Below are 25463 nucleotides of genomic sequence, written 5' to 3' on the forward strand. Positions count from 1 at the left end.
CTGTTTGCAGTGGTAATGGATAGGCTGACAGATGAGGTTAGACTGGAATCCCCTGGACCATGATGTTCGCAGATGATATTGTGATATGCAGTGAAAGCAGGGAGCATGCAGAGGAACAATTAGAAAGATGGAGACATGCACTGGAAAGGAGAGGAATGAAGATTAGCCGAAGTAAAACAGAATATATGTGCGTGAATGAGAAAAGTGGAGGGGGAAGAGTGAGGCTACAGGGAGAAGAGATAGCGAGGGTGGAGGACTTCAAATATTTAGGTTCAACATTCCAGAGCAATGGTGAGTGTGGTAAGGAAGTGAAGAAACAGGTCCAAGCAGGTTGGAACAGCTGGCGAAAGGTGTCTGGTGTGTTATGTGACAGAAGAGTCTCTGCTAGGATGAAGGGCAAAGTTTACAAAACAGTGGTGAGGTCGGCCATGATGTACGGATTAGAGACGGTGGCACTAAAGAAACAACAGGAAGAAGAACTGGAGGTGGCAGAAATGAAGATGTTGAGGTTCTCGCTCGGAGTGACCAGGTTGGATAGGATTAGAAATGAGCTCATTAGAGGGACAGCCAAAGTTGGATATTTTGCTGGCAAGGTTCGAGAGAGCAGACTTCGATGGTTTGGACATGTCCAGAGGCAAGAGAGTGAGTATATTGGTTGTAGGGTGCTGAAGATGGAGCTGCCAGGCAAAAGGGAGAGAGGAAGACCAAAGAGAAGGTTTATGGATGTGGTGAGGGAAGACATGAGGGCAGTTGGGGTTAGAGAGGAAGATGCAGGAGATAGGCTGAGATGGCAAAAGATGACACGCTGTGGCGACCCCTAACGGGACAAGCCGAAAGGAAAAGAAGAAGAATTTAGTTCTAGTAAGCCCTGCGAGTTACTGTCAATAAATTCAGAGTGTACCCGGCTATCACCTGTCACGTGTGATCGGCTCCAGTGACCCGAAATAGATGTGCTATCGACAATTGATAGGTGGCAAGATGATGATATCTGAAAAAGAAAAGCATATGTTTTGGTTCTTTTTTTTTCCCAAGGTACAAAGAGGAACGTCTTCTTTTCCTTTCGGCTTATTCCATTAGGGGTCGCCACAGCATGTCATCCTTTTCCATTTAAACACATCTCCTGAATCCTCCTCTCTAACACCAACTGGCTTCATATCTTCTCTCACAACATCCATCCAATTTCTCTTTGATCTTCCTCTCGCTCTTTTGCCTGGCAGCTCCATTCTCATCACCCTTCTACCAAAATACTCCCTCTCGCTCCTCTGGACATGTTCGAACTATCAAAGTCTGCGCTCTCTCATTTTGTCTCCAAAACATTAAACCTTGGCTGTCCCTCTAATGAGTTCATTTCTGATTTTATCCTACCTGATCAGTCCTAGGAACACAGATCTAAAAAAATGTTTTACTGATTCAGTTAATGTATCATGTACACTTAGTAGATCACTATCAAAATGTTGGCATAGACAACCACAACTACGGAATCCAAGGCTACTAATTACAAGTACCTTAACAAGTCGCCTTCAAATCGAACACTATTGGTTGTTAGAATGATCAAGTATTTAAAATAATAGATTATGATTTAACAAAAAAAAAAAAAAAAAAACATGAGTGGACAATATAGGAGTCAGATATGTTTGGATTTGTCGGACTTAAACGTTTATTGTGTTTCCCACTCGTACTCGATGAATCACTTTTGAAAGAATTAGGGTTGTGACATTAACACCGTGATATTGTATATAACAATTATAACATCTTGATTACATTTTACTTTCTCAATTGTTTTAATTGGATGCTTCAATTGAAATGAGCCATTCAGTCACTCACCATTCATACAGAATCCTTCCTTCTGGATCGTGTAGTTCAGCACAGCAAAGGGAGCCACAGGTGACTTTGCGACCAATAGCTGGAGGGATATATACGAGATTACGCATCGTAATAGAGATTAATCCTAAATACTGAAAAGACAAATGGTTAATAGATGAATGTGATATACAGTAAATGATACACAGGTTTGATGAATGTACAGAAATACAAAAAGTGTCTCTACAATACCATGTTTATATAATGCGGATGTAAACTGTATACAGTCGAGCCTTGATTTTATGGACGACTAATTGGTGGCGGGGAGGTCCGTTATATATTGAAGCACTTTTTCCAGGGTCTAAATACAATCATCCTGCCAATAAATATTAAAAACCTTGAAAATGTTTGAAAAACAATTTCAGTGAGGCTTTGAACCTAGACCTACAGTTTTCAAGAGCTCAGCAAACTTGTGTATAAGCACATTGCTAATTTACATGTGATTAGCATACATGTCAGTCTGTTAGTTCCAATATCTGTTAAATCGTTGTCTGTTCAAACAAAACAAGGTTCCACTAGCTTGTGTGCATAAAAAGTGTAGTATTACCGCCTAATTTTAAATTTTTGCATGGTCTTCTCACTAACGTTTAAGATCATCAAACAAATGTAAGCGTATCAGACAAATATAAACCATGAGAACGTCAAATGCTGTTTTTAAATGGTGATTTCAATTATTACGGGGAAAAAAATATTCAGTTAACTGGCTCTGTGTGGAAAAAGTAATTACACGCTGTGGTAAATCATGAATTAATTGTGGCTAATCACAATTTTTGGTTAATTTTCACTGATCAGACAGACTTAAGACCTGCTCAATCAAGAACTCAGGTTTACAGAACCTGTACCGACAAAATCAAAATCGGACAAAAGATGTAAAAAAAGATGCAACAAAATGACGAAGAAATTCCATAATAGCTGATAACTAAGTTGAGATTTCACACATTTAATCTTTTGTCTCACTATCTGAAGTCAAATCGGACTAAACCGCTCTCATTTCAGGTCGGTCTCTATGTCTCAAGCCTGATGAATGGGTGTGGTCTTCATCCCCAGTTGCTCCATCCTCTTTTCGGGCATGTCCTCTGCATATTTAAACACACAACGCTCCCACTATATATATATATATATATATCTCCCCCGCCCCCTTGTTGTCTTTTGACCATGGGCATATTGGACACCACAGTGCGTGCGAGTGCCCACCACAGGCCAAGCCGGCAAAGTATTTCGATTATAGAAGCCAACCATGCGGCTCAGTTTGCCTTTCCGAGCCACAATTGGTCGGCGTAGCTTCTGCGAGCAGCTATCGGCATCCCATGCTCACTCCCACGTACCTGAGTACCAGAGCTCAGCTCGCACCTGTTCAACCGACTGGAAAGTTAAGAGCGCATCTAAACTCAACAACAACTTTCTTGTTCTGCTCCTTTGTTTTGCTTTAATTTTTCTACATTTTTTTTCCCCCCATTTCAACTAAATCTGCATCCATGCTCCTGAGGTCCGGAGGAACACCACCCCCAAAAAGACCAGTAAATCTGTGTGTGTGTGAGTCAGGCAATGCAATGTTTAATAAGATGACAACCTCAGTACCTAATAATTTTGGGGAAATTTCAAGCTTCACACAAAATTCAAACATCTCGCACTGACAAGTGCATTAAAGTATAATACACATTTATCGTAACCCACAAGCCACACGCACGATGTTGTCTTTTCCATTTTCATACACCTCATTTTCTTTTTTTCTTTTGCTATTTGTGTTCTTTTCTGTTTAAGTACAGCCACTGTACATCTGATTAGGATGCCACCTCAACGCTTCCCTAGTGAGGTGTTCTGGGCATCTCCTACCAGGAGGAGACTGTGAGGACGACCCAGGACACACTGGAGACTACATGTCTGGCTGACCCGGGAACGCCTCTGGATCCCCTCAGAAAACCTGGATGAAGTGGGTGGGGAGAGGGAAGTCTTGGCTTTCCAGCTAAAGCTGCTGCACCCACAACCCGACCTCGGATAAGCAGAAGAAAATGCATAGAAGGAAAGAAGTGCGATGAACAAGAGACAAGGTCGCGTCAACCATGAATAAGTTCCAACTGTTCCAATGAAATACCCAACCTCATTATTAGGCACGAAAGAGGCCAAATAAAAAAACAATACAATTTACATGATTGATTGCCATTTCCCAGTCCACAGAGCACACTTGGGACACGTTGGAAAACGGTGAAAAAAGGGTCAGGGACCACTGAACAACATGTTAATAATGAGGTCTTGAAAACTTTTTTCCAAAATGTCTATTTTGCTTTAGTCCTTGCCAATGGCACATGGCTTTGTCAATATCAGCATTTCAGTAGCCCACAACCTTACTGATCAGTTTTACCCAAGTCATGTAAAAAGCTGGACCCAATATTAACAGGTGCAGAGCCGTGCCAATGAAGAAAGAACATAATGTGATATCAATGAACCAAAACTTAAGACGATGAGGCTACCTTATAGACACATCTTGTAGGAATAATTGTGATCATAATTATCATACATTTGCTTCCAATAAAGAAATGCTTTGCTCTGCCCTAGATAATGTGGCAGCCTCCTAGCAGGAGATAGCAAGAACAAAAACATCTAATCATCAGAACTGTTAGAACTGCTGCCTGTTAAAGAAATGATGACCACACATGTATTCAGCAATCTTCCACACATGCACACGCACATGAACAAACATTACACCTTGTTTCAAACTGTTTTGCTTGTCGTGTCCTTTTTGTAACATCCATGTAAATAAAGGGCGTCTCAAAACTAAATAAATAGAGGTGCTGAGGAGAGGATAATCAGAGAGTGCAGTGGTGAATTGTACGAGACAGTTACTCTCCTCTCTCCTCGCGAGACTTGAACTGGTGTCTTTGCTTCCTTTTTTGTCCTGTTTAATGAATGTCTGATTGGTGAACCTGACACATCTAATTGGAACAACAGTCTCACATCAAAATGCCAATGTTAAGGAAAACTACCAGTGGTTAAAGACAATAACCAAGGACTATCTCATGTAATGTAATCTATTAGCAAAGGTAGCTGTACAGTGTGGAATGTATCGCTCACCTGTCTCTGATGTCCATCACCATATTGGAGAATAAAACGTGTGTTAACACTGTGAGCCCATGTGTTTCCCAAAGCTGCTGTCACAATGCCTGAATCCCCCTCAGTGTCTGGACCAGAACCTGTAAAGAAACAAATTAATTCAATTTTCCTTTTCAAATAGTTTTGTTTGAATTACAGCTGTGTTGTTAACTTGCTTGGGTTGATAAACTGTGAATGAACAAAATGAGAAATATTTAGACAAGTGATTACATAAATACCATGGGACAAAAAAAGCCTCTCACGTCTCTCACAACACTCTTCCTTGCTCAGCTTCCACCATATGGTTCACGGCTCTACCTTCTTCGTCTTCTTAATCTTTCACCCCACCACCAGAGTCATTCTACACACCACCATCATATGCTGTCGAGCTACACTCTACCTGACCACTATCTTACAGTCAGCAACCTCCTTCAGATGAAATCATCTGCACAAAATGTAATCCATTTGTCTTCTTCTACCTCTGTTCTTGTAGGTCATGCTGCTGCCTCTTCTGAAAAAAGTGTTCACTTCCATTTCCATCCTTTTTGCAAAATCTACCACCATCTGTCCATCAAAAGTTCCTTTCCCGCATGTTGTACTTAAGCATCACTTCTTCATCGCCCCCGTTTCCTTCACCAACATGTCCATTTTAATCTTCACCAATCACAATTCTCTCTGTCTCTGGGATGCTCAAAACTACTTCACCTAGTTCCTTGCAGAATTTCTCTTTCAACTGTGGGCCACATCTTACCTGTGGGGCATACCACAGTCGGATTTCATCGTTAAGGGCAAAATTTACGATGACTGCTGGGATTGGCTTCGGCGTTCCCGCGACACTCATGAGGATAAGTGGCTCGGAAAATGGGTGGGCATGGGTACTTCGTATAAAATACTAAAATACTTAAAGTAAAAAATATAAGATACTTCACTTACCATAAAGGATGGGAGGTTGGGTTGGTTAAGAAAGAAGGGGAGGCTGCGCTCAGCTATTTCTAAGTAAGCAAGTGCAGGTAGCAGTTTCTAGCAGTAAATTCCTCCTCGGCGTCCCCTCCTTTCTGCTCTTTCACAGTTAGGAAAATACGACATGCCTTTTCCCTTAATGAACACGAACACGTTGATTTGTCTCCTCGATCCATAACGTAAGTAATCTTTCCATCTCAGCAACGATCGAAGAACGTTGTTTTGTTTTTTTTTTTTCTTCACAAAAAAAAGTTGCTTCGTGATCACAGTATCCCTCATTGGGGTGAAACCCTTCACGTGCGTTAAAATACAGGCTTTGTCCTGAATAATACGGTCATCTGACTGAAGCCCAAGTCTATGTCGGTGTTAATCCTTTCTCCATTTTTTCCCCTATGATGTTAAGCTTCGTTTCCACGGTCATTGCTTTTTTTTTTCGGCTGGACCAGCATTGCTAAAACAAATAAATAAATAAATAAATTAAATTAAATAAACTTTCTTCTTTTGGGTTACGATGTGTAAAAAGGTGGACAATAAGGGAAAATAAACTCCCAGCGCACAAACACAGATAAGCAATATACATCAGCAAAGCAGAAACATGGTGCTGGGGCCATTATGGCGGACAAGACTCAGGTGTCGTAACGTCGAAACGTTTTAGGTCAAGATCGTCTTAACCAGAGAACTCCCTGTTATACAGTGACGTAAATAAGTATTTGAACACCCTGGTATATTTAAAGTTCGCCCACTTGGAAAAATCATGGAGGGGTCTGAAATTTTCATCATAGGTGCATGTCCCCCATGAAAGAGATAATCTAAAAAGAAAAATCCAGAAATCACAATGTAAGATTTTTTTTAACGATTTGTGTGATACAGCTCCAAATAAGTATTTGAACACCTGTCTATCAGCTAAAATTCTGACCCTCCATGACCTGTTAGTCCGCCTTTAAAAGTCCACCTCTACTCCATGTATTATCCTGAATCGCATCCACCTGTGTGAGGTCATTAGATGCATAAAGACACATGTCCACCCCATACAATCATTAAGACTCGAACTTGTAACATGGTCAAGACCAAAGAGCTCTCCAAAGACACCAGAGACAAAATTGTACAACTCCACACGGCTGGAAAGGGCTACGGAGAAATTGCCAAGCAGCTTGGTGAAAAAAGGTCCGCTGTTGGAGCAATCATTAGAAAATGGAAAAAGCTAAACATGACGGTCAAACTCAATCAGAGTGGAGCCCCATGCAAGATATCACCTCGTGGGATCTCAATGATCCTTAGAAAGGTAAGGAATCAACTCAAGACTACACGACAGGACTTAGTCAATGACCTGAAAAGAACTGGGACCACAGTTTCTAAAGTGACTGTTGGTCATACACTCAAATGCCATTCCTCCTTGCAGATACTCTCTAGTCCTATCAGGCTAGATGGTGAAATGTTGGTGGACAGCATTTTCAGGTTTCTCCAGAGATACTATAATTAATTTGGTTTAAGTCATTCAGGAACTGTCACATAGTTGTTTTGAAGCCACGAGTTTGTGTTTTATCTGTGTGCGTAGGGTCATTGTCTTGTTGGAAGGTGAACCTTTGGCCCATTCTGAGAAGAGTTTTGTCCAGGATATCCCTTTACTTGGCAGCAATGATCTTCAGTCATCCGGGCCCTGCAGCTGAATAACAACCCCATAGCATGAGGCTGCCAATACCGTGCTTCACTGTTGGGACTGTATTGGACAGATGATGGGTTGTGCCTAGTTTTCTCCACACATAATGTTTTGAATTAAAGCCATAAAGTTCGATCTTGGGGGTCATCAGACCAGAGAATCTTATTTCTCACAATATTTGAATTCTTCAGGTGTTTTTTTTTTTTTTTTTTTTTTTTTTTTACAAAGCTCCATATAAGCTTACATATGTCTTCTCTGAGGAGAGGCTTTCGTCAGGCCACTCTGCGTTAAAGCCCCAAGTGATTTAGGGTGGAGAGTGATGGATGCTGTTCTAGAACTTTCTCCTATCTCCTGACTGAATCCCTGGAGCTCAGCCACAGTGTTCTTTGTTTTCTTCTTTAACGCTCTCATCAAAGCTGTTCTCTCTTGATTGTCAGTTAGGCTGGATGGCCATCTTGAGGAAGAGTTCTTGTTGTAGCAAACATCTTCCATTTAAGGATTATGGAGGCCACTGTGCTCTTAGGAACCTTAAGTGCAGCAGATATTTTTTTGTAACCTTAGTTAGATCTCTGCCATAGAACAGTTTTGTCTTTAAGATCTTCACACAGTTCCTTTGAGCTCATGATTCTCATTTGCTCTGACATGTGCTGTGAGCTGTAGGATCTTGTATAGTACATTTTGTGGTTTCTGAATCAAGTCCAATCAGGATGATCAAATTCAGCTGGACTCCAATTAAAATTTCGAACCATCTTAAGGATGATAAGAAGAAATGGATGCCACCCACGTTAAATATATAAGTGTCAGAGCAAAGGGTGGGAATACATATGGTTGTGTGATTTTCTTTTATTAATATTAGTAATTAAATCTGCAAAAACTTCAACAATTCATTTTTTTTTCTGTCAAAATGGGGTCCTGTGTGTAATGCAGCCCTAGGGGGGCACAAGAATGAATGCAGAGGGTTGCATCAGGAAGGGCATCAGACTTAAAACTTTGCCAAACAAATATGAGCGTTCATCAAAAGTATCCAATAATGGATCATTCGTGGCCCAGGTTAACGACGTTTGCCCACGTCACCATTAACGTGCAGAGCGTGTGTGGAAATTCAGCATACTGTGGGTCGAAGACAAAGAAGAAGTGGAAAATTGATTCTTTGGCAGAAGAAGGGGAATGCACAGAGCCTTCATCTGTGTGTAGGGACTTTGAATGTTGGGACTATGACAGGAAAAGCTCAGGAGTTGGTTGGCATGATGGGTAAAAGAAAGGTTGAAATATTGTGCATCCATGAGAACGGGTGGAAAGGTAGTAAAGCTAGAGTTTAGAAGCAGGGTTTAGATTACCATTTTACCATTGGGTAGATGGGAAGAGAAATGGAGTAGGGGTAATTTTGTACGTTGTACGTGTACATTGGAGATGACTCCCTGTCGTTTTCTTTTTTTTTTTTTTTTTTATAAAACGCATTGTCCTCAAATGAGCCAACTTGGCATTATAAATACTTCTTGGGAATTTGAGAGTGAGAAGAATAATTCCTACCTGAAATGAAGTGATCACTACACAGTCATGTGTATTTGGTTGGGCACCATCCATCACGTTTAATTGTCGAAATCCATCGATCTTTTCTGGTCTTTTCAGTTGGTATTCTAAAGAATGATCTCTTTGAATATCATATACAGATATATATATATATATATATATATATCTGTTGTAACAACCAACAGTACAAGTACAAGTCTAGGGTATTGTGAACAGTCTGCTCTGGTTCAATGTCCCCCACACTGTCGAGCAGCTCTTTTTGACCAGCAATATGCCACCATGAAAATGGTGACATCACGTGCACAAGCTCTATATAGACACATATAACACACAGCTCTAGATTAATTTTGATAACATCCATGATATTTACTTCGCCCAGCATGGGTTCTCCTGAGTACGCTACATACAAAAGACTTATAAAAAGGTTGGGAAATCAAACATTTATGGGCCAGTCATTTAGAATATTTCATCGGGTCCCTCGTCCTCCTCGTCTGCCAACTCATCTGTGTCTATAGGGGAGTCTGGTGTCAGTGGACGCATATCGTCTAAATGGTTAAATGGGGCCATTTAAGATGTTTTCTTCCTCAAAAAGAGTTTCAGTCTCTGAAGGAGCATCAGAAAAATCAGAAAATCTCTCTCGTTCAACTGCCATTGCATTTGGCACAGCGTGTTTTCAATGGCGAGTGCTCCAGTGTGATGTCCGCACATGACATCACAGACAAATATGGCCGCCACTGTGATGCGGATTATATCGAGTCAGACTGCCGCAACTTTGCGCTATTATAAACTACTCCCAGCTCACTTTTCATAACTGTTTTTAAAATTAAAATGATTAATATTACTTGTAGTTTTGATTAAAAAAATACTAATTTTAAGATTTGATTTTTGTGTCAGTGGCACTTTAAAGGAAGTGAAGAAATGGGTCTAAGCAGCTTGGAACAGATGGCGGAAGATGTCCGGTGTGTTAAGTGACAGGCAGAGGAGTTTCTGATAGGATGAAGGGTAAAGTTTATAAAACAGTGGTGAGGCCAGCCATGATGTACGGATTAGAGACGATGGCACTGAAGAGACAACAAGAAGCAGCTCCGGGGTTGACAGAAATGAAGATGTTGAGGTTCTTGGTCGGAGTGATCAGGTTGGATAGGATTAGAAATGAGCTCATTAGAGGGACCGCCAAAGTTCGAGAGAGCAGACTTCGATGGTTTGGACATGTCCAGAGGCAAGAGAGTGAGTATATTGGTAGGAGTGTGCTGAGGATGGAGTTGCTAGGCAAAAGAGCAAACGGAAGACCAAAGAGAAGGTTGATGGATGTTGTGAGGGAAGACATGGGGGCAGTTGTTGTAGTTGAGGAAGATGCAGGAGACGATGTGGCAACCTGAAAGGAAAAGGCGATGATGACAATAGGGTCCTGTGTCTACATTAAGATTTGAAAAAAAAAAAAAAAAAAAAAAAAAAGAACCTCGATGATTTCAGCAAATGGCTGCAAAATCTGAAACACTAAAAAACTGCCAGGGAGATTTTCTTTGAATTATTTTGTTGAGGTTTTTTTTTTTTTCTTTTGTCTTACTGTATTTTGTCAGGACAGATTCTGTTTCAGTTTTTTTTTTTTTTCTTTTTAAGAGGTTTTCAGGTAATCACGCTTGAATGTGATCAGTGAAAATGAACCAAAATTTTTGATTGATTTGATTTATTCATAATTTAACAAGGGGCTGGGGGGGGTAATTATTTTTTTCACACAGGGCCAGGTAACTTTGAACTATATTTTTTCTTTAATTAATGACATCATTTAAAAACAGCATTTTAACTTCACTGAGTTGATTTGTCTGTTTACACTTTTTTGATGATCTTAAACAAGGCACAGTTGAGCGTTGGCCTCACAGTTTTGAAGACCAGGGTTCCAATCCCAGCCCCGCCTGTGTGAAGTTTGCATGTTCTCCCCTTGCCACCGTGGGTTTCTCTGGGCACTCCAGTTTACTCCCACATTCCCAAAACATGCACTAATTGGAAACTCTAAATTTCCCCTTGGTTTGATTATGAGTGCTGCTGTTGTCTGTCTTCTGCCCGATGATGGCTGGCATAGGCTCCAGCACTCCTGCAACCCTCGTGGGGATAAGTCTCTCAGAAAATGAATGGATGTACTTGTAATATTATGTTCTAATATCACAATAGTAGTAAAATGAAAAAAAAAATACATATACAAAAATACAATACAATACATCTAGTGTTTGCTGTGATAGTTTTTGGGTATACATATTTTCCTAAAACATTAAAAACAAAAAACTAAACATAATATTTTGAAAGACAGAACAATGGATAACACAAAAACACTGTAAAAACTTTAAAAATATAGGAACTTTAATAAAACTTTGCAATGTATAGGGACAGAAAAGCAAGACCTGTAATGCAGGATTACTGTGTTCCTTGATGGTATGTTACAAGGCCTACAACAATTGAGTATTTGGATAAACTATATTTTTGCCTGGTTAATGAGCAATCATGACTACAAAAGAGAAAATTAGATCTTTCACTTGATAATTTATTATTAATTTCTTTTTTTAATTTCACACTCCATCAAACATCCATCAATTTTCTTTGCCGCTTACTCTCACAAGGGTCATGGGAGTGCTGGAAGCCTATCCCAGCTGTCACCGGGCAGGAGGCGGGGTACACCCTGAAATTGTTGGCAGCCAATTGGAAGTCACATAGAGCCAGACAAGTCGCACTCACAATCACACCTAGGGACAATTTAGAGTGTCAAATGAAAGTTGCATGTTTTTAAGATGTAGGAGGAAACCAGAGTTAACCAGCTGATATTCATTTGCACTGACAAGGGACTGGATTGCTGTTTGATTACAGCTAGATTTTATATGCTGTCTTTGCTTTCCATGCCTTTTTGGACCCCCCTACATGTGTTGAATACTTCACCCTGTGTCATTTCACATTTTTAAGCACAACTTCATCTTTGGGGTCATTTGTTCTACTTTCTTTGGATGTATGGATTACTCGAGTTGTTAACAACATCTGTTGAAATCTTAAAGCCAATAGCACCTTTGGAAGTATATTCAATGAGAAAATATGTCAAATCCAGTACTTATTTCCGCAGCTGTATTTGCTGTCTTTGACACTGCAGCAGTAATAATAAATTCATCTGACTTTATAATGACAAAAACAATGACTGAAAGTCATCAACTACATCTTCTTTTTCTTCTGTTCCTTTCGGCTTGTCCCATTAGGGGTCGTCACAGCGTGTCACATTTTTCCATCTAAGCCCATCTCCTCCATCTTCCTCTCTAACACCAACTCTAGGTGTTTTGCGTGGGAGCTCCCTCCTCAGCACCCTACCAATATGCTCACTCTCTCGCCTCTGGACATGTCCAAACCATCAAAGTCTGCTCTCTCGAACCTTGTCTCCAAAATATCCAACTTTTGCTGTCCCTCTCATGAGCTCATTTCTCATCTTATCCAACTTCCTCACTCCTAGAGAGAACATCTTCATTTCTGCCCCTTCCAGCTCGGCTTCTTGTTGTCTTTTCAGTGTCACAGTCTCTAATCCGTACATCATCACCAGCCTCACCACTGTTTTATAAACTATGCCCTTCATCCTAGCAGATACTATTCTGTCATATAACACACCAGACACCTTCCACCAGCTGTTACAACCTGCTTGGACCCATTTCTTCACTGTATATAGTAATTCCTCTTGACGTACTAAAAGGAAGTTTTTAGATAGCCCCAAATCCTTTAGAATCCGACATACACACACTGCGGTTCTAGATCACCACTCACCTTGACCCCCAATTTGAGTTGTAATCTGGTTTGTCACGACCACCTGGGGAGAGAAAACATAATTCTCATATTTTCAGTTATGTAAAGCTTACATTTAAACTTTAACAAATACTATATGTCTGAAAATGTAATTTACAAAGTTATACCAATTCATTTACATTAGCAATAGCCTATCTACTAAGACCACAAACACAAAACAGACAAAAGGGACACACACGGCCATAACAAGAGCTGAAAAGGAGGAAGTATGCAGTTGGTCACCCTTATCAGGTAAAAGACTCTGACACTATAGAATTTGTCACTCATGGAGGAGAAAGGGTCAGGCTCAATCGCTGTTCATCATCTAAAAGTTGTTTAACTGTAATGAGACTAGGGTTGTGTGGTTCTGAAAGTTCACTTCTTCCACACCTGTCATTCAAACCTTTATAAACCTGGCTCATACTTTGCACAGAAAATGGCCCTCCCAATATCTTTTACTGACTGAGCTTTATACCCAAATTTAGACTGGGAGCTCCATGAATTTAGCAAATTGACTGCTGTATTTCCCAGATGCTTTTTTTAAAAATTATTTTAAACCAATTTAGACATGCCTTGGCAGTATGTTATGCATCATTATCCTCCAGAAATGTCCACCCTTGTTTCATTTATCATCATCCTAGTAGATCAGATATGGACAAACTATGGCCCGTGGGCAGTATATGGCATGTTAGGCTTTTCAATCCGGCCTGACTAACTAATCCAAAAAATGTCAAAATCAGTCATTAATCATTCATTTCATCCTCTTCCTGCAATGTCAGCATGTCCCCAATAGATGGCGCACTGAACATTGGTGGACCTTTGTTGTAGTGTAGTGTACTGTACTCTCCATTTCACTCTCATTTTCCCATTTGAGTACTTCTGTAAAAATGAGAAAACAAAAGTGTACAGTGAGTGTCGAGTATTTCATAAAGAGTGGACAACGAAATATTTTTTCACTCAAGTCGGATCAACGGCTGTCTGTCTCATATGCCAAGAAGCTGTTGCGGTTTTTAAATACTACAATATCAACTGGCACTTTGCAAGAGAGCATGCATTTTGTGCTAGCAAACAGTTGGAATTGGAAGAACGTGCGGCTACTGCACAGAGGTTGGCGGCTAATTTATAGACTCAGCAGAATTGTTTTCACCAACAAACTGCAATTCAAGAGTCAATTACCGAGCCAAATATTTTGCCAGCATTCAAGGTCTCTTCAACTGAATGACTTTTAAAAAAAAGAAATCACAATGTAACATTTTTTTAACGATTTGTGTGATATAGGCGCAAATAAGTATATGAACACCGGTCTATCAACTGGAATTCTAACCATCAAAAATCTGTTAGTCCGCCTTTAAAAGTCCACCTCCACTCCATGTCTGATCCTGAATCAGATGCACCTATGTGAGGTCGTTAGCGTCATAAAGACACCTGTCCACATCACACAATCGGTAAGACTCAAACTTGGAACATGGCCATGACCAAGAGAAAGAGCTGTCCAACGATACCAGAGACAAAATTCTACAACTCCACACAGGTGGAAAGGGCTACAGAGAAATTGCCAAGCAGCTTGGTGAAAAAAGGTCCACTGTTGGAGCAATCATTAGAAAATTGAAGAAGCTAAACATGACGGTGAATCACCAAAATGGAAGAAGCTAAAATGATGCTCAATCTCAATCGGAGTGGAGCCCCATGCAAGATATCACCTCGTGGGGTCTCAATGATCCTTAGAAAGGTGAGGAATCAGCCCGGGACTACACAAGAGGAAATGGTCAATGACCGAAAAAGAGCTGGGAGCACCATTTCCAAGGTGACTGTTGGTAATACAGTAAGACGTCATGGTTGGAAATCATGCATGGCACGGAAGGTTCCCCTGGTCAAATCAGCACATGTCAAGGCCCATCTTAAAGTGGGACTGACATCCCTATAAACATTTTAAAATAGATACATAGATACATATAACATTATTCATTTCAATGTCTATACGGAAAAAAAAAGTGAGCGGAGAGCGCATCATCCATGCACCAAGTTGCGCAACTGAGTGTCCCTCGACATCCAATTCGTCGCCATATTAGTCACGTCCTCTGTCCTTGACGTCATCGTCACTTCCGCCGTTGAAAACGCGCAGTGCCTGCTACGATGGAAGCCGAACAACAGAGATATTCGCATTTTTCCGACGCCCCTTCTGACACTGAAGCTCTTTTTGAAAAGGACAACACCACACAACCGAGTGAAGTTACCGGGGCAATATTACACTATTGTTTCGAGTCATCGCAGCTCATCGCAGCCGGCCGGTGTGGCTCATGACAGAGCCAAGCGGTGCTGCTTTAGTCACAGTCGAGCCGGGGCGTTTTATGCACGTGACTGAGTAACGCATTCTCGGCTGGGTTTTTCAGAGCCACCCCCGTCGCAAAGGCCGACGCACAGCCTTCGCGGAAGCTGTGACCGCCGAACGCGGCGCCTCAGCCGCTGTGGCTGAGTTTTGGCTCCCGTGGTGGCATATAAGGAGGAGGTGGAGCCCAGCTATGTTGCTTTTAGGAGTATGTTCAAAGTCGCCGCAGTATGCGATGAACACTATAGAGACATTGTTGGCTGGGCGACGAGCACATCGACACATTTCACAGAACATCATCCCTACTGTGAAGCATGGGGGTGGTAGCATCATGCTTTGGGGGTGTTTTTCTGAACATGGGACAGCACGACTGCACTGTATTAAGGAGAGGATGACCGCAGCCACGTATTGTGAGATTTTGGGGAACAACCTCTTTCCCTCAGTCAGAGCATTGAAGATGGGTCGTGACCCGAAGCACACAGGCAGGAAAACCAAGGAGTGGCTTCATAAGAAGCATATCAAGGTACTGGCATGGCTTAGCCAGTCTCCAGACCTAAACCCACGAGAAAATCTTTGGAGGGAGCTGAAACTCCGCGTTTCTCAGCGAAAGCCCAGAAACTGTCTGATCTACAGAATATCTGTGTGGAGGAGTGGGCCAAAATCCCTCCTGCAGTGTGTGCAAACCTGGTGAACAACTACAGGAAATGCTTGACCTCTGTAATTGCAAATAAAGGCTACTGTACCAAATATTAACATTGGTTTTCTCAGGTGTTCAAATACTTATTTGCAGCTGCGTCACACAGATAAACCGTTAAAAAAAAAATCATACATTGTGATTTCTGGATTTTTCTTTTTAGATTATCTATCTCACTATGGACATGCACGTATGATGTAAATTTCAGACCCTTCCATTATTTCTAAGTGGGAGAACTTGCAATATAGCATGGTGTTCACATACTTATTTTCTTTACTGTATATGAATAAGAAATGGTGCACAGACGTTACACAGCTCTGCACACACTAGAGTCGCTGTGTTTGAACTGTAAGCCGTTTTATTTGCCGCGAGAGTTCGCATCTGTTATCCTCATAGGTGTTTAATTCCGCCTCAAGCTAGCATGAACTCAGCACTGCTAACGCTCGCCGAGCAGACCACTGTTACACTTGCATTAAAAACGCATATCATGCAATGCTCCTTGCACCCATTGGCTCCTTTGATCTTAATACCGACATACAGGCAAGCACTTAGGTGTGCAAAGCCTGTGGTAAAATTAGTTAAAAAGTGGACCAAAGAGGCAAAATTAGGACTTTGAACTTTGCTTTGACTGCACAGACTGGAGTCTCTTTGAAAATTCAGTGAGCAGCCGAAATTAATTTATGGATATTGTTACCGCGTATGTCAGTTTGTGTGAGGTGTGTGTCCCATCAAAAACCTTTCGCACGTTCAATAACAACAAGCCGTGGTTTACAGCCAGACTTTAACAACTCCACCAAGCTAAAGTGGTTGCATATTGTAGTGGGGCGAGGGCCCTCCACATTCGCATGAGAAACCAACTGACAAAATAAATTAACATTTCAAAGACTATGCAGCTAAATTGGAAAAACATCTTGGCGCGAATGACTCCAAATCAGTGTGGCACAGATTACAATCGCTCACAAATTACAAGCGACACTTCCCTCCAGCAGAAAACAAGACCAGCCGAACCGACGACCTAAATACCTTTTACTACAGATTCAAAAAAGATACTTCCACATCACGCACATACCTGCCGCACCACCTTCCACTCCACCATTCAACATCCATGAAAAGGACATTACATCGTCAAACAACAAAAAGATCAACAAAGCGCCGGGCCCAGACCTTGTATCCCCGTCCTACCTCAAAGTCTGTGCAGAACAAACTTGCTCCTGTGTTCACAAAGATCTTCAACAGGTCTCTAGGACTGTGTGAAGTAACAACCTGCTTCAAACACTCCACCATTATACCGGTCCCCAAAAAAGGAGCATTCTCAGGTCTTCACGACAATCGGCCGATTGCCTTGACATCTGTTGTCATGAAGTCCTTTGAACGCCTTGTGCTGGACCACCTCAAGAGGGTCACAGGTCCCCAGTTGGACCCAATGCAGTTTGCCTGCGGATGATGCCATCAACATGGGTCTGCACTTCATCCTTGAACATCTCAAAAGCGATGGTACCAATGCGAGGATCCTGTTCATGGACTTCAGCTCTGTGTTTAACACCATCATCCCTGAACTCCTCTCCTCCAAACATCTGCAGCTCAGTGTCTAACCTGCCATCTCCTGACGGGCAAAACACAGCAAAAGTGAGGCTGGGGGACACTATCACGGGATTGGGCAAGGTGAGGAGTTGAGCTGGCCTTGAATTTATGGAAGGCCGCCAGGCATGCTGGCTTCCAAACGAAGGAAGTGTGGGGTGAGATTAGTGCATGTAATGGGGCCGCAACAATACTAAAGTTTCGGATGAATTTGCGGGAGAAGTTGGCGAACCAAATAAATCTCTGCAACTCCTTGCTGGTAGTCAGAGTGGGCCAATGAAGAATGGTCTCGACCTTGCTGGGATCCATTCATATCTCCCTCTCCACCAAGGCAAAGCATAAGAATGATACGGAGGGTTGGTGGAACTCACACTTTTCAGTGATGCAATAACTGTTGTAGCACAGCACGAATGTGCCTGACATGGGATTTTTCATCTGGGGAGAAGATCAGAATGTCGTCTAGGTACACAAAAACATATATGTTAAGCATTTTGTGTAAAACATCGTTGACAAAATTCTGAAATACGGTTGGTGCATTTGTGACTCCAAAACACATCACTAAATATTCATAATGCCCCGTTGGTGTGTTGAAGAGAGTCTTCCATTCACCCCCCTCTCTTATCCGCACAAAGTGGTATGCACTCCTCAAGTCCAGCCTGGTAAAAACTTTGGCCCCCTTCAAAGATCTGAAGGCTGTGGCAATGAGGGGGAGAGGGTATCTGTTCTTTATCGTAATGTCATTCAGTTCTTGGTCATTAATGCAGGGCCGCAGGGTATTGTTCTTCTTTTCTCCCTCAGCCGGATCCCAAGGCCGGATCAGTCCTGCAGCCAGCAACTCCTCCACATATGCTTTCATGGCTTGATGCTCCGGACCGGAAAAAGAGTATCGTCTCTCGTGAGGGGGTGAGGAGTCGGGCAGCAGGTCAATGGTGCAGTCATATGGCCTGTGAGGAGGAAGTGACTTGGCCTTACACTTGGAAAAAAACTTCCTTCAGGTCATGGTAACAGGAGGGGACGAAAGACAGGTCTGGCTCATCTTGTTGGGTTTGAGCGGCCTCTTCCCTCTCTGCCCCCTGGGACAAGAGGCACATACAGTGAAGAATATAAGTATTTGAACACCCTTATTGGAAGTTCTTCCACTTCGAAATCATCGAAGGGTCTGAAATTTTCATCGTAGGTGCATGTCCACTGTGAGAGAGGTAATCTATAAAGAAAAATCCAGAAATCACAATGCATGATTTATTTGTGTGATACAGCTGCAAATAAGTTTTTGAACACCTGAAAACCAATGTTAATATTTGGTACAGGTTCCTTTGTTTGCAATTATAGAGGTCAAACGTTTCCAGTAGTTGTTCACCAGGTTTGCACACACTGCAGGAGGGATTTTGGCTCACTCCTCCACACAGATCTTCTCTAGATCAGACATGTTTCTAGAATGTCACTGAGAAACACGGAGTTTCAGCTCCCTCCTAAGATTTTCTATTGGGCTTAGGTCTGGAGAATGGCTAGGCCACGCCAGAACCTTGATATGCTTCTTACAGAGCCACTCTTTCGTTTTCCTGGCTGTGTGCGTCAGGTCATTGTCATGGTGAAAGACCCAGCCACGACCCACCTTCAATGCTCTGACTGAGGAAAAGAGGTTGTTCCCCAAAATCTCACAATACATGGCCGCGTGCTGTCCCACGTTCAGAAAAAACACCCCCAAAGCATGATGCTACCACCACCATGCTTCACAGTAGGGATGATGTTCTTGGGATGGAACTCATCATTCGTCTTCCTCCACGGTTTATGGAATTATGACCAAAAAATTGCATTTTGGTCTCATTTGACCACAAAACTTTCTCCCTTGACTCCTCTGTATCATGCAAATGGTCAATGGGTAACTTAAGATGGGCCTTGACATGTGCTGATTTAAGCAGGGGAACCTTCCGTGCCATGCATGATTTCAAACCATGAGATCTTAGTGTATTACCAACAGTCACCTTGGAAACGGTGGTCCCAGCTCTTTTCAGGTCATTGACCAAGTCCTGTCGCGTAGTCCTGGGCTGATTCCTCACCTTTCTAAGGATTGTTGAGACCCCACGAGGTGATATCTTGCATGAGGGTCCACTCTGATTGAGATTGACCATCATGCTTAGCTTGTTCCATTTTCTAATGATTGCTCCAACAGCGGACCTTCTTTCACCAAACTGCTTGCCAATTTCTCCATAGTCCTTTCCAATTGTGTGGAGTTGTACAATTTTGTCTTTGGTGTCTTTGGACAGCTCTTTGGTCTTGCCCATGTTACAAGTTTGAGTCATACAGATTATATGGGGTGGACAGGTGTCTTTATGCAGCTAAAAACCTCACACAGTTGCATGTGATTCAGGATAATACATGGAGTGGAGCTGGACTTTTAAAGGTGGACTAACAGGTCTTTGAGGGTCAGAATTCTAGCTGATAGACATGTTCAAATACTTATTTGCAGCTGTATCACACATCGCATTGTGTGATGAATGGCTTGACATTACCAGAGTCCCTTTGAGAAATGCTGCAGCCGGGAGAGCCGAGAGCAGACCCACGAATATGTGCCGGTGACCGGTGAGGGGACTGGCTCATGGATACGGGAGGTTCCTGCGGCAGATACTGGCATCAGGCTGGCGTTGGCTCTGCTGGGGAAGGATGCAGACAGGGAACTAAGCCGGGCAAATACGTCCCGCAACTGGTTGTTCAGCTGCTCTGGAAATTTTCGCTGTGTTCGGTGAGATGCCGTCCTTGAGCCTGGAGGGCTTGCACACCCAATCTGACTTAGCTGGGTGCATGTGTTGACCAGATCGTTCTGTCATGATCCGAACACGAGACTGAACCCAAAATGTACAAGTCATGAGACCGTCTGTTTTGAGTCCAAGGTCGAAACACGGAGGCAGTCCAAACAAGCAGCAGTGTCAGAATCAGTAGGAAAAGAGGCATGGCCATCAACGAGGCAGGGTTCGGTACACTGAGGATCAAAGGCAAGGACATGCAGTTGCGGGAACATGACATTAAGTACAACGATCTGGCAAGGAACAGACCGCACGTGTGGCAATATATACGGGGCGAAATTACCAAAATGAGAAGCAGGTGAGCACATCTGCTCATCGGAGCGTCAGGTTGCTATCAAAACGAGAGCTCAAACTACGTACATATGAGCTTAATGGGCACTTTTAAAAATGCGAGCACTTCACTTGTGCGCGCTAATTTTTTAAAATGATCGTACGATCATTGTACGTAGTTTCAGCTCACGTTGTTTTACCTCCGGTTTGGCCGCATCATCGGCAGCAGCAATGATACATTTCTTTTAAAAGCGGCTGCAAAACTAGCCCTTGTAGTCGACATTTTTTGTCTTCATTTAAGTTCAAACAAAGCCACGGGCAGTCGTTTCTGATGTTTGGTGCACTAGCAACAAATATGCTACGCTAACGATCGTAAAATGCAAAGCATCCTCCCCCGCTCCTTGAGGAGGTCAGAGTTCAGAGTTCAGGTTGGTGGGGCATATTACAGTAATATATATAAATGTGTAACATAAGACATTGAATATCATATCAAAATTTATAAGTATACCTTTTTTTTTTTTAAACCACTCTATGTACCTGTATGTGACTATACAAAGTGATTGTATTTTTTATTTTTCATCCATACTAAATATAATACGCTCTATTGACTTTTTGAAAATATTTTTGAAAAAAAATGTGCATTATTTTTTAGAAGTTACGGTATTTGGATTGTTCCAAAAGGGGTTGGCTGGCAGCATTGTCCAGAGCAGATGTAAACACTGCTAATCTGTCCTGCTCAGATCATTTTGTCACTGGTGACATAGATCTGCAAGCCCAGACAATGGTGTGTCATGTATGGCTCCATCGTCTGTTGGCACTTGGAACATGTGAACATTGAAAGTGATACTAAACAGGAAAACATGCTTCCACTTATAATCATGGCAAATGAATACTGTTCTGAAAGTTTTTTCTGGTGTGCTCTGAATAATATGGTTATTGTTTGATAGAGTACTGAGTTACATGAATTAAATTATGAAATATTTTAGGACTGGGGACTTGTTTTAACAACAGCATCCTTTCAACAACTTAATGAAATTTGAATATGATGTGTTCTGTTTTATTGAGTAAGTTGGCCAAACAAAAAATAAATATATTAACTTTGTTAATTATGATTATTGTTTCAGGCAAGCCAGCACAACTGTATGACTCCACGAATCCAGACTGGCCTCCAAACAAACAATAATATGGAAATCAGTGGAATATTCCCTCTGTACAGCAAATTGAAATAGAATGTGTCCCTTTATCCATAAAATGATGTGAAGAGGATTCTTAAAGGGCCACTGTCATGAAATGCATGATTTTTAGTATGTTATTAATGAAAAAACGGCAGCCGACATGGAGCCATGTTTTTTTTTTTCCCCCACCACTAAACATGACATATACAGCTTTTTGTAACTCCCGCCATGAAAATCCTCCCAACGGATTTGTTTTTGAGAAGCAGGAAGTGACGTACATGGCAGTACCACCCTCAAGTGAACTCGTTTGTTTCTATTAGTTTTACCTCCGTAAAGGTAGCTCGTTGTTCCTTCGTGTTAGCCAAAATGCCAGCTCGTTGCATTGCTGAACATTGCTTGAACACTCAGGAGGATGGATTTACCCTACATAAGTTTGCAAGAGACCTGGTTCGTCATGAAAAATGGATTGCGTGGGTGCAAACGACAAGAGCTTCATCTGTTCCAAACGACAGGTAGATGTGTATATAGCTACTAAAAAAAAATAGTTTGGGGCGGATCACATAATCAGTCTCTCATAACATAACAAAAGATCCACGCACGTATGACAGACGTGCTAAATGTGTGGACGTGCACGTCGGATGCCATCGGCCTCGCCCGCGAAGGCTGCTGGGTAGCCTTGCCAGTGAAGGCTGCCGCGTTGGCTCGCGGATGGCGGCAGCTCTAAACAACGCTGCCGACAATGTCACACTCAGCTACTTGCGACAACAACGCCATAAAGCTCCCCGGCTCAACAAAGCCGGGGTGTCTTGTCGCCGCCAGCCACCGGTCTTGTCGGCTGGGGTGGCTCCTTTCAGTCAGCCGGAGTGGCACATTTTCGGCGCCGAGGTGGTTTATGATGGCACCGAGCCAGGCTGCTTTATGGCGTTGTTCATAGAAGCCGCCATCCGCGATTAAGAACACAGCCGAGCCGTGGCGCTTTACAGCGTTGTCGTCGCACGCGGCTGAGTGCGACATTGTCTGCAGCGTTGTTCAGACTGCGATGGCTCATCTCCACTGTGGAAGTGGATCGGACGGGTGGGAGGCGGTTTGGCCATGATCGCATATCATCTGAATATGGCTCGAAACAATAGGGTAATATTGCCCCGGTAACTTCCCTCGGTTGTGTGATGTTCTCTTCCTTGAAAATAGCTTCCGTGTTAGAATGGGTGTGTTCGTCTCCCATTGTAGGGTCCACCGCATGTTTTCAATGGCGAATGTCCAGGGTGACGTCACGGACAGGGGATGCAGCCAACATGGCGACCACTTGGATGTTGTCGAATGATACTTCCGCAACTTCACGACATTGAAGTGAATAATGTTATATGTATTTTTCATTGCAATATCTATTTTAGAATGTTTATACGGATGACACTTGACTTTTAAGTGCATGTCTTTGTGGAATATATATATATTATATAATATCCAAGCATGCTTAAAATGCCCAAGATAATGGATTTTGCATTCTTCCTTCAACATTTTGTTATTCAAAGATAGCATCAACAGCTCTAAATTGAAAACGAAAAAATATTATATTTGGAAGCCATTTATTGCAAGTCATCCAAATTTGGACACACACACACACACACACACACACACACACACACACACACACACAGATTTTTGTTTGAAATACAGTGGGTAACTATTACCAGTAGAACTAAACAATATTCAGGGTACAGAATAGCCTGACTTGTTTGATGGAGAATGAGACAAAAATTTGATTGATTTGTTTGTTTTCGCACTTACATAACATTAGCTACAGCACATTTATGGTCAAAACATTGTGATAAGGGCAAACAAAAATAATGTTGCGTTTCTGGTAACATAAGACTAAGAAAACTAGGGTAGGTAGGTAGGGATTTTTTTTTTTGTATTGACGTTCTGTTAGCAGCTTCCAGTATGCTTTTTCTTGTGTGACAGTCTTTGAGTCCCGTATCCTGATGTTGGCTTCAACCCAAAACAGCAGCGCTGCAACATGTGAACAGGCTTCTCCCAGGATCAGCCTTGCAGTCCCAATGTCCAGCAACAATTTTCCCACTTTGTTTAACAATCACCCAAGGCCAAAGGGAATTTTCTTGCAATTCCTGGGAATGGAGAACCTGTAAAGGTAATATTGGAGTTTTTAACATACATGCATGTATACATGTATTAAGTATTATGCACATTTAAATAATATTACTGTATATTTTCACATATCATTATTGTAGCAAATAAAAATTTCACAAAAGAATGTAGGCTAGAGAAATTGATATTTTATTGGAAAAAATTGTCTATTTCAAATATGATTTTGAAAATATATGTAGTACAAAGAGATGGAAACATAAGAAACTATACTCTTTCCTGCATGGCGTTACATAACTGTCAAATTATAAGTTGCAAATGATCATTAAATTACTCTTGGCTTCACAAACATTACATACATTTAAATGTACATGAATTAAATAAATGGATTTGCTAAAAAGCTATATTGGGAACGCCTACATTGAACTGATAAAAGTCACAGTATAATGAAATATAGATCATGTGAAATGTAAACACTGACCTTTCCACTGACGAGGTAGTATCCATTTCTGACAACAGCTCCCACATGGCGAAGCCAGCCACACACAAACTGATTGTATGCATCCATGCTCTTGTAATCTTTTAGGTCATCCATGGTATAAACACTTGGAGTGAAGATGAAATAGTTCCCAATGTCAGGGTAAATTACAGCAGGATAGTATGTCACATCTGTTGTCCTTTCCTGTTTGGGTCACTTGTAGGGGTCAACTCCATCAACCAGAGGAAGTTTCTCCTTGTAATGATTCCTTTTGACAGCTGGCAAAATGTCATCATGTTTACACCTGGTAGAACGTCCAGCCATGCCTTGCTAGATCATAGAGACCAAATTCCAAGCGAAGTGATGAAATGAAAAAACTGACTACACCTACAGCACTCGTACATCCTCGGCAGTGACGTCAGTCGCAGCCCTCTATATATACATAATATATTGGCCATAGAAGAAGACTCTACCTTAATTGGCCATAGAAAAAGAAGAATCAATTTTGATCGGCCATAGAAGAAGACGGTGCTAGTTTTCGGTGCCCTAAATGGAGGATGGTACACGACACTCACAAACGCAAAATCTATATTTTAAATGTAATTAACTTAAAAATCTTGAAAAAGTAGTCGCATGCAAAGGTCTTCTGGTCGATTTTAAACGTGTGGAGTATAAAGTGTGAACGAATCTACTTTCACTGAAGGATGAAAAAGGCCAGCTGCCACTTGAGGAGAACAGCTAACTCAAGATGAAAGTGACATTAGGGAAAACAGAAAGACTGAAATATGTTGGACTATTTGAGGTTGTTCAACCTCAATACTTTAGTGGTTTGAGTGAACAGGAAGTGGATCAATAAAAATAATGACTTTTCTGTTATGTTTGAGCCATTTTACTGCTGTGTTTCAGTCACTCTTTTGAAAAAAAAAAAAAGGTATATAAATAAACAATTACACAGTATTTCTGTGGAATATCAAATTTTTACAGCATACCAGTGCATATTGTATACAGTATATTCGCAGCGGATGGTTTGGCGCAGCTCGTGTATGGTAGAAAAAAAAAAATGGTACACAGAATTTTGTCTGGAAAATGTGGAAACTAATTTAGCTACCACAAATTCAAATCCATTATGGAAAAAATCATAAT

At 41.7% G+C, this 25463-nt stretch overlaps 1 protein-coding gene across 7 annotated transcripts in view; it reads right to left on the reverse strand.

Annotated features, from left to right (window-relative positions):
- rad51b (RAD51 paralog B) overlaps positions 1-25463 on the reverse strand; it is a 63877-nt gene that overhangs the window by 20019 nt on the left and 18395 nt on the right. For 4 of the 7 annotated variants that reach the window (XM_061812113.1, XM_061812108.1, XM_061812111.1 and 1 more), the window contains 3 exons: positions 12881-12923; positions 4930-5048; positions 1825-1903 (listed from right to left, as the gene is read on the reverse strand). In XM_061812113.1, coding sequence (XP_061668097.1) covers positions 1825-1903; positions 4930-5048; positions 12881-12923 — 241 coding nt within the window. The other 3 variants (XM_061812110.1, XM_061812114.1, XM_061812115.1) reach the window with 3 other exon arrangements.

The sequence above is a fragment of the Syngnathoides biaculeatus genome, chromosome 23 (assembly GCF_019802595.1).
Source record: "Syngnathoides biaculeatus isolate LvHL_M chromosome 23, ASM1980259v1, whole genome shotgun sequence".
Taxonomy (NCBI): domain Eukaryota; kingdom Metazoa; phylum Chordata; class Actinopteri; order Syngnathiformes; family Syngnathidae; genus Syngnathoides; species Syngnathoides biaculeatus.